At 50.5% G+C, this 13823-nt stretch overlaps 1 protein-coding gene across 11 annotated transcripts in view; it reads left to right on the top strand.

Moving 5' to 3' along the window:
- Nucleotides 1-12024, top strand: part of ACAD10 (acyl-CoA dehydrogenase family member 10) — a 49102-nt gene extending 37078 nt beyond the window's left edge. For 4 of the 11 annotated variants that reach the window (XM_027124750.1, XM_027124746.1, XM_027124747.1 and 1 more), the window contains exons 13-21: nucleotides 1431-1831; nucleotides 5302-5442; nucleotides 5938-6099; nucleotides 6199-6289; nucleotides 7195-7353; nucleotides 8058-8230; nucleotides 9980-10123; nucleotides 11124-11201; nucleotides 11805-12024. In XM_027124750.1, the coding sequence (XP_026980551.1) occupies nucleotides 1431-1831; nucleotides 5302-5442; nucleotides 5938-6099; nucleotides 6199-6289; nucleotides 7195-7353; nucleotides 8058-8230; nucleotides 9980-10123; nucleotides 11124-11201; nucleotides 11805-11945 (1490 nt within the window). In that variant the 3' untranslated portion in view covers nucleotides 11946-12024. Of the gene's footprint in view, nucleotides 1-1430; nucleotides 1832-5301; nucleotides 5443-5937; nucleotides 6100-6198; nucleotides 6290-7194; nucleotides 7354-8057; nucleotides 8231-9979; nucleotides 10453-11123; nucleotides 11202-11804 lie in introns of those variants that run through there. The other 7 variants (XM_027124752.1, XM_027124751.1, XR_003436735.1 and 4 more) reach the window with 6 other exon arrangements.
- Nucleotides 12025-13823: the final 1799 nt, after the last annotated feature.

Below are 13823 nucleotides of genomic sequence, written 5' to 3'. Positions count from 1 at the left end.
GTTAGTAGAAGGAAAGAAATCATAAAGATGAGAGCAGAAATAAATGAAATGGAAACAAAACAATAGAAAAAAATCATTATGAATAACAATGAATGTTAAGGAGGGGATATCTTTCCCTTCGATGAGACCTGTACAGTCTGAGTTAGGAGGGGAAAATGTAGCCTAGCCCACTCATGCTCAGTGGCCCTCGCTGTAAGTCTGTGACTCAGGGAAGGGGATTACCTGATTCCCAACTGGTCCCCCAGGGCCTGGGTCCATAGCCAGTACCCAGAAGGTGCCAAGCAAAGACTTGCTGAAGTCCAGTGGGCTGCATTCTCTGCTGTGTAGCAGATGGATCTGGTTCCCAACTTGTAAGGAATAGCATAATATCTTTAAAACCAAAGCTGCATGAGAATGGTTCTTTTGAGGACTAGCCCTTGACCATTGGCAGGAGCCAGAAGTAACATAGGCCTCGGCAAAGATCCATTTATTGATACAAAGCAAATGAGGAAAACAGTCTCTTTAGAACATGGAAATGCTAAAAACAATCCAGGTGAGCTGACTGAAAAATCCCACTATAAAAAGGCAATGTTCACATTGCCTAAGGAGACACATGGATGGATCCCAGATATACTGAGTGAAAGAAGCCACACTGAAAAGAATATGACATATGTATTTGTGTGACGTTCTGGAAAAGACAAACTACAGGAACATAGATCAGTGTTGTTCCCCAGGGGCAAGGGGAAAGGTCTGACTACAGAGGGACCCCATGGAAGTTTGGGGATGATGGGAATATGTGTACTGACCTTGATGGTGGCAGTGGTTGCCTGGCTAAGCTCACGGAACTGTACACTTTCTAAAGAGGATGTATGTACGCTACATCTTAATTTAAATTTTTTCAAAAATCTTTTCTTAAAAAAGTCTTGATATGTGTATTAAGCAAAGAAAAAAACAGAGCATGAGTAGAGTGACTTCTGTCATGCTGATGACAGTGTTGATCTAGACAAAATGGTGCCCAGGAACTAGCCATTAATCCAGTCCCCTGTGACTATTATTATGAATTTCATGGCTTCCTATAGCCCAAGGTGACAGCAGAAGTGATTTGGGGAATTCCCAATTTAATTTCGCTTCTTTAGGAAAAGAAGAGATAAAGAGCAGGGAGCAGGCCAACTGAGTCCAACTTCTGCTCCCAGCCCACTGATGTAAGCTTGGGCATGTCTCCTCCTTAAAACCTGGATCCTTGTCTGTAAAGTGGGGATTAAAACAGTTGTGTAGCTCCAGGAATTCCATTAGCTATAATAATGCATGTCAAGCACTTAGCGCTGAGTCTGGTGCAGGTCAAGTGCTCCGCAAGTGGTAGTAGCGGCTGATGGAACAATACTGTCACATGTTAGCATCACTATTAAGGGTTATTTGGGGGGTACTCACTGGTTTTCTTTGCCTCTGCTTAGGGCATGCAAGCTCGGCTACGGGGGAACAAACTGGAAGGCTGACTGAATTTACGTCTAACCTGGCGTGGGATTTTGCAGTCAAAGAAGGGTTCCGGGTTTTCAAGGAGATGCCAGCCACCAAACCGTTAACAAGGTCCCAACACACACGGGCCAGGCCACAGTCCCTGCCGAGGACCCCAGGCATGAGGAGTTATGTCACCTCGACAGACTCTTCCCCAGCTCATATCTCAAAGGGAGCTCTGGTCTTCTCTCCAGAAGGCCTTTCCCCACCAGTCAGGGAGCTGTATCAATGGCTGAAGCAGGTTATGGAGCGGCACGTGTACCCCGCTGAGCCAGAGCTGCAGCATCACCAGACCTCAGCCGAGAAGTGGACCCCTTCCCCACTGCTCGAAGATCTCAAGGTAAAGCAGCGTTTCGAGATGTGGGGAGACCTCGTTAGCAAGGCCCAACCTCAGCTCGTACGCCGGCCACATCTGTTCCCTCCCAGTCAGTGAAGAGATGGGGGGGCCGAGTTGAATGATCTCTGCTTTCCACCATCATTAGAAAGAGCCAGCTCTAGATCACTCAGTTTCACTTCATTTCTCTTTCTGTGTGACCGCGTCTCGGCCTCATACTCAGCCAGGCAGAGGAATGCCGTGTCTGTGGTTTACAACTCTGAGGCAAGTGGGCTCATTTTATGCATATCTGAATCTCGTAAATTTGAAACAAAATGATATAAATTGCATCAATTAAATAAGGCTCTCTTTAAAGAGTCCCTAACATCAAAGTTAAAGGGCCAGTATAAACTGTGTTTATGCTCTTGACACACAGTGACACCACTTTAGCTGATAACGGAAATACCTGCTGTTCTTTTTCAGGGTTAGTCTTGGCTTGCGTTAGTTCTTAAGTTATTTGAGGTCTTCAGGAGCACATATTCTGCCTGTGATGCAACCATCACCTACTTTAAAAAGAAATAGCGTTATCTCTTTTTTCCTAGTTACAAACCTATCGCAAAGTAACCAGAGCTCAAACATGGCAAGAGTAGAAAGAGTTCATGACATAGAAAGAGTTCTCTAGAATTCCCTGCCCTCTGAGCTAATCAATGTCAACAATTTGGTTTATTAGCCTCCCAGCTCTGTTCTCCTATCACATATTAATATATATTATTATTATTCCTATTGTAATGAAATTGTTTTATACATTTGAATCTCCGACTTGCTTATGTTATTTGATGATGTATCACCTTCGCACATCAGCTCCTGGAGATGGACCCCCGAGAGGACCACACTGCAGGTGCACCATAATTTGTCTACCCTGCCCCTGGCTGAAGGACACTGTGGGGATCTCAGTCTAGGTCACTCTGGGTCACTTAAGCAGCAGAGTTAGCAGCTAGCTGCTAACATGGACAGGGAGGCTGAAGAGCCACCTGAAGGAGACAGTAGAAGCCAAGGGAAGGCTGGCTGCAGGGAGCGTGGCCAAGGCTGTCACTAGGGCAGCAACCGGGAGGTCTCTGCTGGATGCTTCCTCAGGACTCCAGGATTGAGGTGGGAATTTTCAGCCAGTCAGGTGTAGGTCCCATGCTCGTGCCTTGATGCCACCGAAATTTATACAGTGAGAGAGCACCCCGGAATAAGAAGGGGTTGGGGGACTTCCCTGGCGGTCCAGTGGTTAAGACTTTGCCTTCCAATGCAGGGGGTGTGAGTTCGATCCCTGGTCAGGGAGCTAGGATCCAACATGCCTCCTGACCAAAAACCAAAACATAAAGAAAACACCAGAAGCAATATTGTAACAAATTCAATAAAGACTTTAAGAATGGTCCACATCAAAAAAATCTTAAAAAAAAAAAAAGAAAGTGGTTTGGATCCTGTGCAAGGAAGGTACATTGAATGCTCTTACATGCTTCTGTGTCCATTTACTGTTTCTACAGCATCATTTATTTGAAGTAAAAATACGGTCTAAGAATGAGGCCATTTTGAGTTTCAATAAATATTGCCAAATTTTCATCAGAAAGGTGCTTACTGATCTGTGCTCCCATTGTTACTGCGTGAAATGCCCTATCCCCCACCTACTGGCCTGCACACTTAATCCTCGCCTGTATGATGTACCTATGGAGTGCACAGAAGCATCGGAAAAGCAGACACTCATGTCGCAAACATCTCTAGTCTCTAAAATGAATGCATGGGAAAAACCTAGATTAGGGTACATTCTACTTGTGGTCATACCTAAATGGGAATCATAAGGACAACTAAGATTTTGGGGGAGTGTGGTGAAATTATGTCTCGTGGCTTTTATCCAAAGTGTCATTACTACCCATAAATGAGAAGTATTTGACTTTTACACAGCACCTCACAAATCCTGTGAGGTAAGCATTAAGAACCTCAATTTAAAGATAAGGAATTGAATTTGTCCAGGGACACAGCTAGAAATAATAGCACCTGGACTCAATCCAGCTCTTCTGGGCCCAAATCTGTGGGTTTTTCCCCTCCCACAAGGAGATGATTATATTGATTCCCTTATTCTTCCTCCTCTCAGAACTCCCTTGCTTCCCTTCCTACTTTTCCCTTCCCTTCCTGATTCATTTGTTCCAGTTAATCTGTCCTTCTTTTCTCCTTGGTTGCTGTGCTCTGAGCTAATTAGCTTAACACAGCAATGAGTGTATGTGCTGATTCTAGAAGTACATGTCCTAGAGCCCAGGCCCAATGTAATGGAAAAGTCAGCCAGCTGGTCACCTCCCAGTGCGAAGACTATCCATCATCACTAATATTTAGTACAGCCCCCAGCTTCTGAGTCCAGCACTTTATATTCTGCGTGTTACCTCATTTCATCTCCCCAGCCACCCAGTGAGGTGGGTGTTGTGGGCACGGGTTGGCTGCCTAGAGACTCTTCCCCTTTCTTTGGGTAGCAGCACCCCAGTTTCATTTGGGGGCCTCCCTCCCCACCTTTGGACAGTCTGGCAGAGCTGTCAGTCCAGGTGCCAACCCAACCCCCCCGGCTAGGAAGTGGGCATGTTGAGCCAGCTAGGCCAGCCGGGCTGGCCCTTCCTGCAACTGAAAGAGTAAAGGGTGTTTTCAAGAGAGAAAACAGCTGGCCTCACTCATTGCACAGCAGGAGTGCAGAGTGTCTGTCCTAAGCTGTGCTGCCTGGGCTACTGTCCATTTCTGAGCCTCCTCTAATCTGAGCTCCTGATAACCTTCCCATGTGGTTCCTTTTTCCCATCAGTTAGTCACCATCCACTCCTACTGCTCACTCAGTAGCCGTGACTGATAGCGAGGGTGGTGACATCCCGTTTCACGGATGAGGAAACTGCCATGTGGAGCTCTCCAGTATCTTGCCCAAGGTCTCCCAGCAGCTGTGGTGGGGCAGGGTCTGAACCAAGCAGTGTGACTCAGGGCCTGGGCTCCCGACCCCCAAGCTAGACTTCCTAGTTTCCATGTTGGGAGCTACGTTCAGAAACCCAGAGTTACTTTCCCAGGAACAAAGTTGTGCCTCATAAAGGAAGCTGGATCAGGGGATGTCCTTAGGCACCTCATCAAAGCAGCTGAGGCTGCCGCCAACTGTCCTAGGCTGGTTCCCCGCAGGCTCACTAAAGGACCCTTCACTCTCTTGTGCTCATGGAGTGAGTTCTAAGCTGCGTCGTGGCGACAGTAGTGATGCTAACAGTGATGGAGGTGGTGTACGTAGGGCGCCTGGGATGCGGGTACCAGGGAAGTGAACTGATTGCCACGGTCACTTTTAGGACTGGGCTGTCTCCAGGCGCCCTCATATTCTCCTCCCACAGATCTGCAGGGTTTGTATCCAGCCCGATGGTTTGGACTGGCCTCGTTATTTTCCGCGGGACAAAATAAAATGAAATCACCGTCTGTGGATCCCTGACTTCTTTTTCCTGTGATAGGAGAAAGCCAAGGCCGAAGGACTTTGGAACGTTTTTCTACCGGTGGAGACTGATCCCGAGAAAAAATACGGAGCAGGGCTGACCAACGTAGAGTACGCACATTTGTGTGAGGTCATGGGCACATCTCTGTACGCTCCTGAGGTACCTTCTTTAATGTCCTTCTCAGTGTGGGAGGAAATCCTCGTCTTCCACACGAGTTCAGCCACCCTCCTGGGCCGATGGGGTTCCCTGCAGCTGTACTGGACCCAGGAGCACTGATGCAAACTCAGACTTCTTATGGGGGAGGACACTGTGGGCAGGTGGCTGGAGCCACAGCAAGAAAGCAGCTTGGGGTGGGCATCTACTCGGGAAGTTAGGGCCCAGGTGAGCACGGCCTGGCTGGCTTCCATGGGCCCCAGCCCACCAGATCCAGTCTCCTTTCTCTCCCCCAAGGAGCTCCGTGGTTGAGCTTCAGGGGCTCTGAGCTGCTATATTCAGAATGTCGTGGGTCTTTGCATTTCCTTGGGGAGAGGAAGGACTTTCACGAGGGTGTCAGAGGGCCTGTGACTTGGAAGGAGCCCGGGTCCATGCTTCTGGGGTGTTTGAAGTTTTGAATACGGATGTGGGAGTCACCCTTCTGCTTTTACTCCTTTCCAGATCTTTAACTGTTCTGCTCCAGACACAGGGAACATGGAGCTTCTGGTGCGATACGGCACCGAGGAGCAGAAGGCCCGCTGGCTGATTCCGTTGCTGGAGGGAGAGGCCCGCTCCTGTTTTGCTATGACCGAGCCCCAGGTACCTTGCTTGGGTCACCCACAGGTACCCCTTCTCATCAGGCCAGACCCTCGCCCGAGCCCACCTGCACTCTGCCATCAGGGACTGCAGGACCAGCTCTAATCAGAATGTGCTGTCGTTCAGGTTGCCTCCTCAGATGCCACCAACATTGAGTCTTCCATCCAAGAGGAGGATGGCTTCTATGTCATAAATGGTCACAAGTGGTGGATCTCAGGTATTTGGCCTGAAATTCATTTTTCAATCACACTTATGTGGGTCTGCATTGATAAGCATGTCTTCTCTGCCCGGCTGTTGTCTGAGAAACTGTGGGAGGGACTAGCTTCATTTCCATTTGATGCAAAGGAGATTCTGTGTCTGTTCTCAGAAAAGGCAGCAAACCCTGGGGGAACCAGAGGTTCTACGTGGGTTACCAGGTGACCCCACGTGACAGTTCCAGGAACCTCTGCTTCACTCCCCTCTCTTGGTTCTGCTGTGGGCATCTCCCTTTGGAAAGGCAGGAGGTCACTTCCTTGGTGGCTTCTCCGTGCTGTGAGGTCAGGTGTGCCTCAGCAGAAGGGCTGGTCATAATCCTGTTGTTCACCAGGCGTTAACTCTGCAGGGCTCTCCATACGTGCTGAGTCCGCACCCCTCCCCGGAAGGTCCATGGTATTATCCCCATGTTACAGAGAAGGAAACTAGGACGGAGAAGTGACTTGAGTCACTTGCCTAAGGTACTTGCCCCCCACTAGCAAGTAGGGAACCCAGAGTTCAAGGCTGGCCTGATTCTGAAGCCTGTGTCCAAAGCCATCATGTTTCCACTGCCTGTGGGAACAAAGCAGAACAGGCTGCCAGTAATAAAGTAGCAGTTTTCAGCTTCTTGTCTCCAAACTATATTTTCAGCTTGACTTGGTGCTTTAAAAAAAAAAACCGCTCTTAGGATGTTGGATTCCTTCCTCACTGGGACAGAAACCAATTGCTTTTACTGCTGGTCAAGGGCCTGCACGTCCTCATCTGATCATGTGAAGTCTTAAAGGGCCCTCTCTCTTCACTGGCTTCAGCTTCCCTGGGCCAGGACTGCGTGTGTACAGAAATCTGATGGCCCTCGCGTCAGATGATGGGGTCTCTCTCTTTTCCTGGCAGGCATCCTGGATCCTCGCTGCCAACTCTGCGTGTTTATGGGAAAAACAGACCCACATGCCCCATGCCACCAGCAGCAGTCCATGCTCTTGGTTCCCATGGATACCCCGGGGATAAAAATCATCCGGCCTCTGACGGTATATGGGCTGGAGAACGCACCAGGTTGGCCCCCCAGGAGCAGCTCGCCTCTCTGTGTGGGTCTGGGTCTGGGCCTGGGGAAAAGGCTTTGGGCGGCACTTCCACTGCAGGAAGTAACACCTGTAAGGGTATGATGACATTTGGAAGGCCATGTGCTCCTGCATTTCAATTCCATCCATGAGTATCAACCATGCAGGCAAATTTCAGACAGGCATTTATCCCTTTTTTTTTTTTTTCTCTTCCATCCTTAGAAGATAAGCCGGACTCTGTGAGGTAAGGAGGCCACAGAGGACAGAGCAGGAGGCAGGAAGTGCCCTCCAGACCTTCTCTTCTAGACCCCAGGGTGGACAGCCGACCTCCAGGCCTGGAAGTCCTCTCACAGGGGCTCTTTCCCTCTGCTGTTGATGTTCACATTCTGCCTTGGGTGTTTCTGTAGGATCACTACATTGTTAGAGTCACATACCGCTAAGGAGATTCAGCTTAAGTTAGAGTCATGTTTTATAAAAGGAATGCCAGACTATTCATTTGATATTATAAATCAGTGATTTATTTCCCATCTTTAATAGACTCCTTCGTTCCCTCCCTGTTCAACATGTTCAACCATGTTCCAGTTAGAAGGCTACAAAAGGGCAGGAGATGAGATAAACTCATTGCCAGCAGATGAGATAAACACATCTGAGGAAAACAAGTTAGGCAGATGGCTCAGGGGTACCCTTTGGGTCTTTCAGGTGGCCACGGCGAATTCCTGTTTGAGCAGGTGTGCGTGCCCAAGGAGAACATGGTCCTGGGCCCTGGCAGGGGCTTCGAGATCGCCCAGGGCCGACTGGGTCCTGGCAGGATCCATCACTGCATGTGGCTGATTGGGTACTCCGAGAGAGTGCTGGCGCTCATGAAGGCCCGAGTGAGTACTTCCCTTTGCGACTGTCTCTGTACCAGAACGACCCATCTGTTTTCCTATCAAACTTCAAATCCTAACTGTTTTCTGAGAGCAGACTTAGCAGGTGATATTCTTTACAAGAAGCTGTGTCCCTGTCTTTGCTTTGCATCTGCTACTTTGCTAAAGTTTCAAATTCAGAGCAGAATGGGCCTCACTCTGTCGAGGTGACCAGAAGGAAAAGGCCAGGCTCTGTAGCAGCAGTGGGCAAGGTTCCAAGGTCCACAGGGTCATGGTCTACTGATGACCATTCCTGCTACCAGGTCATCTTTAAAAATCAGATACCAGGGAGAACCTAGGGTTCCAGCATTCAGCCCTGCACCATCCTCCTCCCCAAGCACATCCAAAACTTTATTCTTCTTTGACCCCCTCAAAGGTTGCAAGCCCACACAAAAGAAAGCTGAGCTGTTGCTGGCAGTGGTAATTCAGATTGGTGATATCAACTTCACAAAGATGAAGCAAACCCCTGAGCCTCCAAAATATCTCACAAAACACTGTCCAAAGAACAGAGATGGTCTGGTGCGCACAGATTACTGAGCAAACCTGAGATTCAAGCTTTTTAGTTGAGACTGACTAGTTTTTTGGGTTTGGGTTTTTTTTTTTTTTTTTTTAAAGAAAATGCTCCTTTCTTAAGAACTCAGGTATAGTCTCCAGTCCCATCCTGCAGAGCAGTTTGACTGTACGTATCAGAAGTCTTAGAAGGTACCATAGTATTGACGTGGCCATTCCACTCATAGGACTTGGTCTCAAGAGAGTAATTAGATTTAATACTAGGAGGTTCACCACAGCCATGACTATAATACGTTGGAAACAACCTATAAGGCTAACAGCTGGGGCCTGGTCAGATAATCCTGGTTATGGGCATGCAGTGAAATTCCAAAATGATGCTGTAGAAATCTATTTCTTGATATACAGAGAGATACTCTTAATGAAAAAAAAAAAAGGCAGGCTACAAAGCATTATAAAGAGTATGACTCCATATTTTTGTAAAAACTGCATATGTATGTTTATGCATACAAAAAGGTATCCACCAAATATTAAGTGTGACTAGATGATGGAATACCAGGTGTTTATGTTTTTTCTTTTTTTTTTTTGTCTGAAAATGGATACATTTTCTGCCATGAATAATATTATTTGTGTCATTAACTGTTTTTAGTTTAAAAAAAGGGGGGGTGGGGGGATAGGTCCCTTATAAGTTTTTCTGATTGCTTGTAACTTTCAAAGACTGTAGAATCCCCACTGCAATAACAGTTGCCTGAGAGGGGGGTCTGGCACCCAGACTTTGCTCCTGAGGGCACCCCAGGACATGAAGCAGGCCCTGCTGTCAGCAGAGGGCGCCCTCCCCTGCCTGTGTGAGGTGCCCACAGTCACTGCCTAGTTCCCAGAGTAGCCCTGGGCCAGAGGCAGCTCAGATCAAGCACTGTCCCTGCCTGGCAGCCGAGCCTGCCCAGAAGGAGCGGAATGGATGGAGTAAAGGGGTTCCTGGAGGTAATTTGTGCAGCCACCACGTTGACTAGCTCCACGGTGCCCACGAACGTTGTCTCCTGGCTTTTCTCCCTGGGAGTTTCCAGTGGCTGGAGAGCTGGCAAAGTGGCACCTGAACTGCACAGTCCCGCTTCTGCCCCCCTTCCCCTCCAGCCCTCTCCTGTGTGCTTCCACCCACCTCCTCTGCAGGGCACAGCCCCGTGCCTCCCGTCCTGTCTCCTGTGTCCACAGGCGAAGTCCCGCATGGCCTTCGGGAAGCCCCTGGTAGAGCAGGGCACGGTCCTGGCAGACATTGCCCAGTCCCGAGTGGAGATCGAGCAGGCCCAGCTGCTGGTGCTGAAAGCTGCCCATGTCATGGACGTGGCGGGAAGTAAGGTAGAGGGCTGAGGGGCCTCACAGTGGTCCTGAGGTCGCAGTGAGGGACGCAGGCCCGGGAATCTCTAGATGCTGACTCTTCCCTCCCCACTCAGCAAACCACGGAGAAAGCGCTTGGCTCCTTGACATAAATAAGTTTGCTTCAACTCTCCTTGGGACTACTTGGGCAGCTTTTCAAAAATGGAAAACGTACAATAAAAGAGGACTGAACTTTCTGTCTTACTGACCCAGTGACCTTCTGGGTTCAAGACAGTGGACCTGACAGGGCCCCAGGGCCCCAGCCTGAGCTACAGCCCCACCCGGACTTCCGGGCGTCCAGCAAACTAAGAGTAAGCCATGGAGTTAGCCAGAGGAGAAGCTTTATTTTCAAGTGTGACATTATTCTTTAAATGGCTCTTTTTGAGGGCCTCTAACAGCCAGGTACAATGCCATGCTGACCCCTGCCTTCTCCATCTCTCCATGGGGCCTCCACCCCTTAGCCGAGAGGCCTCGGTAGCAGTGGGTTGACCCAGGCTCAAGTTCCCTGTTTCTTGGCAATCTAGTGCGGGGTATGAGGGCTCTCGGGGGCTTCGATTAAAATCCCAGACCGAGGGCAGATCGTTGCCGCTCAATTCCCCAGAGTCCTGGCTGGCCTTGTTCCACTTACCCTTTGGAACCAGCTGGCCGTGACCCTGAATGAGGCACAAGCCACTCACTACCCTGCCCTGTGTGTGTGCTGGCAATGCTGCCCGTCACCTGGGAAGACGCCCTGAGTCTTTCCTTGACCAGACAGCCACTCACACCGCACAACATCCCGAGGCCCTTCCTAGTCACCCCGCTGCCCCCTCCACCCCCGTCAGTGCTGGGCAGGGACCACGCACCAGGCAAGGCCTGTGGTCCAGTGGGACCTCAGCTCTCTGTTCTGAGCTATTGTTTCTACTCCTCCCTGTGAAACTGATCGTCCTTCCAAGTGTTCAGCCCTTGGGTCTGCCCTCCTAACCACACCTCGTCTTCCTTGCAGGCTGCAGCTTTGGATATTGCCATGATTAAAATGGGGGCCCCGCCCATGGCCTACCGAGTGACTGATCGTGCTATTCAGGTGAGCACAGATGATGGACCACTGATTCGTCTGAATCATTTACAACAGATGCAAAACTCCCTCTCCTTCAGCTGCCCAACCTTCTGTAAACTAATAGCCGCCCTTTGTCGCACACTCACCACATATGACTTTCCTTTTCCTCCTCAGAACAACCCCTATGAGGGGTTCTATTCCTACCTTCATTTTGAATATGTGGAAACAGAAGCAGAGGAAAGTGAAGTGACTTGTCCAGGGTCACTCAGCTTGAAAGGAGCTGAGCTCAGATTTGGGGAACCTAGGTCCTTCTTTCAGCAGGCCCAGCCTCCTAACGATGCAGGGATGCCTCCTTCCCAAATCTCAATCCCTGGCCCCAACAGAGGGATTTCCCAATGGCAGAAGTCACGTAGCAGAGCAGACCTGGGAGTCTGGCATCCCTGGGATGGCAAGTGCGGCCCCACCTGAAGTCTTCCAGAACCTTGTTATCACACAGGTGTCAGGGGACAAGCTTGGGAAGGAGGCTGTTATGAGCCGTTCTGAGATCTTAGGAGCAGGCACTTGTTCCTGGGGCTCTCAGAGACAAGGGCTCACCCAGGGCTCCCTCCCCTCCCGCTCTGTGTCTGCCAGGCCTTCGGAGCAGCAGGGCCGAGCAGCGACTACCCGCTGGCTCAGTTCTTCACCAGGGCTCGAGCCCTGCGCTTTGCCGACGGCCCTGATGAGGTGCACAGGGCGGCAGTGGCCAAGATGGAGCTGAAGCGCTGCAGTTAGACCTGTGGGACTGCAGGAGCCAGATCATCCCTGTCAGGCCTGTGGTGCCCAAAACTTTAAATGATGTGCTTTGAAAGACCTGGTATGTGTGATTCTTGCACCCTGCCCGGCAGCTCTGTCCTTCCATCCTTATTGTGAACTCAGCCTCGGTGGGTGCCCACAGAAGACACTTCTGTAAGAAGCCTGGAGTTGCCTGTTTCAGACAAGGAGGGAGGGGATTAGCTGAGAGCTGAGTGGGTTTCAGGATAGAGGGTGGAGAGCTGGTCTTCAGTCCAGGCACCCGGCTGGGCAGCCAGGGTCCCTTCTCTCTGGCTGTGGCGCATAAGGGCTGTGGGACTCTGCACGAACGTTAGGAGTCCTGCTGGGGGGGGGGGGGTGCCCGTGCTCGCTCGCTGCTCTGTGCCTCCGTACCCCCGCTCCCAGCTGATGGCTGCAGCCAACAGACCCAGGGCGGGAGTGCTCCTGGGAAAAAGGAATGAAACCCCAGCCATGAAGCCACTGCCATCTGATTTTCTTCCTTTGAATGTCCAAAACACAGAACACTGAGGTGTTATTTTGGAAAGGGACTTTGGAAACATGAAAGAACAAGAAAATATACCTCAGAGACATCACAAATGTTCTATGTCATACAAAGAGAATGGAGAATGAAGGCTCACACCTTAGCTCCCCTGTCTCAGTACGTCAGGTGCCTCCTCATACTTGAGTTTACACAAGATCCTGCCCAGTGCATCGGCCCACCCAAATGCATGGGGGACACAGACACGGTGACCCCGGTCGGTCCCGAATCAGCCACCTCACAGCTGCTCATGTAAAGGTCAGCAAAGGACGACGGCTTTCTGGTGTGTGAGGCCCACTCCTCCCTCTGCTCTATAGTCAGAATGTTTGCGGGGAGGGGAGGTGGTGGGCAACATGCAATTACAATTCAGAGGGCAGTACTCTCCCTGCAGAGAAAGGTGGACATACTCACTTGAGGTCTGAGCTCTTCAAGGAATGGGTGTCCCATGAGCCCAGGTGGCAGTCAGAGATAAGCCACTGGCTGTTAGGACCCGGACTGCTAATGTCATGATCTGGGATGATGTGGCCGTCAGCTGCCCATTTCAGGTCAGACCAGATGGGCAGGGACCGTCGTCCCAGCGTCTGCTGCACTGCAGACTTGACCCCCTTGAGGGGACTGCTTTAATGGAGAGAGCGCCCATTAAATTCAGACCCCCCCAGTGAATTGCTGTCACACCAACTACACGGGCAAACAACTTTTTGCAAACTCGGGCAGGGTTCTAGCATCCTGACTTGTTTCAAGCCTTAGGAAGGAGGAGGTTTGAAAAAGGAAGTGCTCGGCTGGTGGCCTGCTGTATCACGTGGCCCTCAGCTTTGTCAACCTTGCTTGTTAAGTAGTGCAGCGGCAGGGATGAAAATAGAAGCCATGCAGTGGAGCAACCCCACGTCTCCCTCAGATACTGTGCTGCAAAGTGGGGAGGCCCTGGGGCGGCAGAGTGGACACTGCCTGAAGGATGCGAGTCATAGAGATGTGGCCTCCAGCAGCCCCTCATCCAGGGTCTCCCATTCGGTGAAATAATTCCACTCCCCACTGTCAACTGCACCCGAATTCTGGGCCAGGCACTGGTCTCGGCCTTGGGGAATGTGCAAAAAAACAGGTCAAGTTGCCATTATAAAGGGGCCCACATCTCAAGTGGGGGATGGTGGTGAGTGTCTGAGACCGTGGTGAGTGACTTGGGTGCTGTGCTGGGTGATTGGTGAGTGACGAGGGTGCTGTGGTGGGTGACTGATGACTGACAAGGGTGCTATGCTGGGTGACTGATGAGTGATGAGGGGACTGTGGTGGGTGACTGATGAGTGACGAGGGTGCTGTGCTGGGTGACT

The sequence above is a fragment of the Aethalodelphis obliquidens genome, unplaced genomic scaffold, assembly GCF_003676395.1.
Source record: "Aethalodelphis obliquidens isolate GAN/ISIS:26980383/991018 unplaced genomic scaffold, ASM367639v1 scaffold28, whole genome shotgun sequence".
NCBI lineage: Eukaryota > Metazoa > Chordata > Mammalia > Artiodactyla > Delphinidae > Aethalodelphis > Aethalodelphis obliquidens.
The sequence above is the reverse complement of the archived record's forward strand: the minus strand, read 5'-3'. Positions and strand labels throughout refer to the sequence as shown.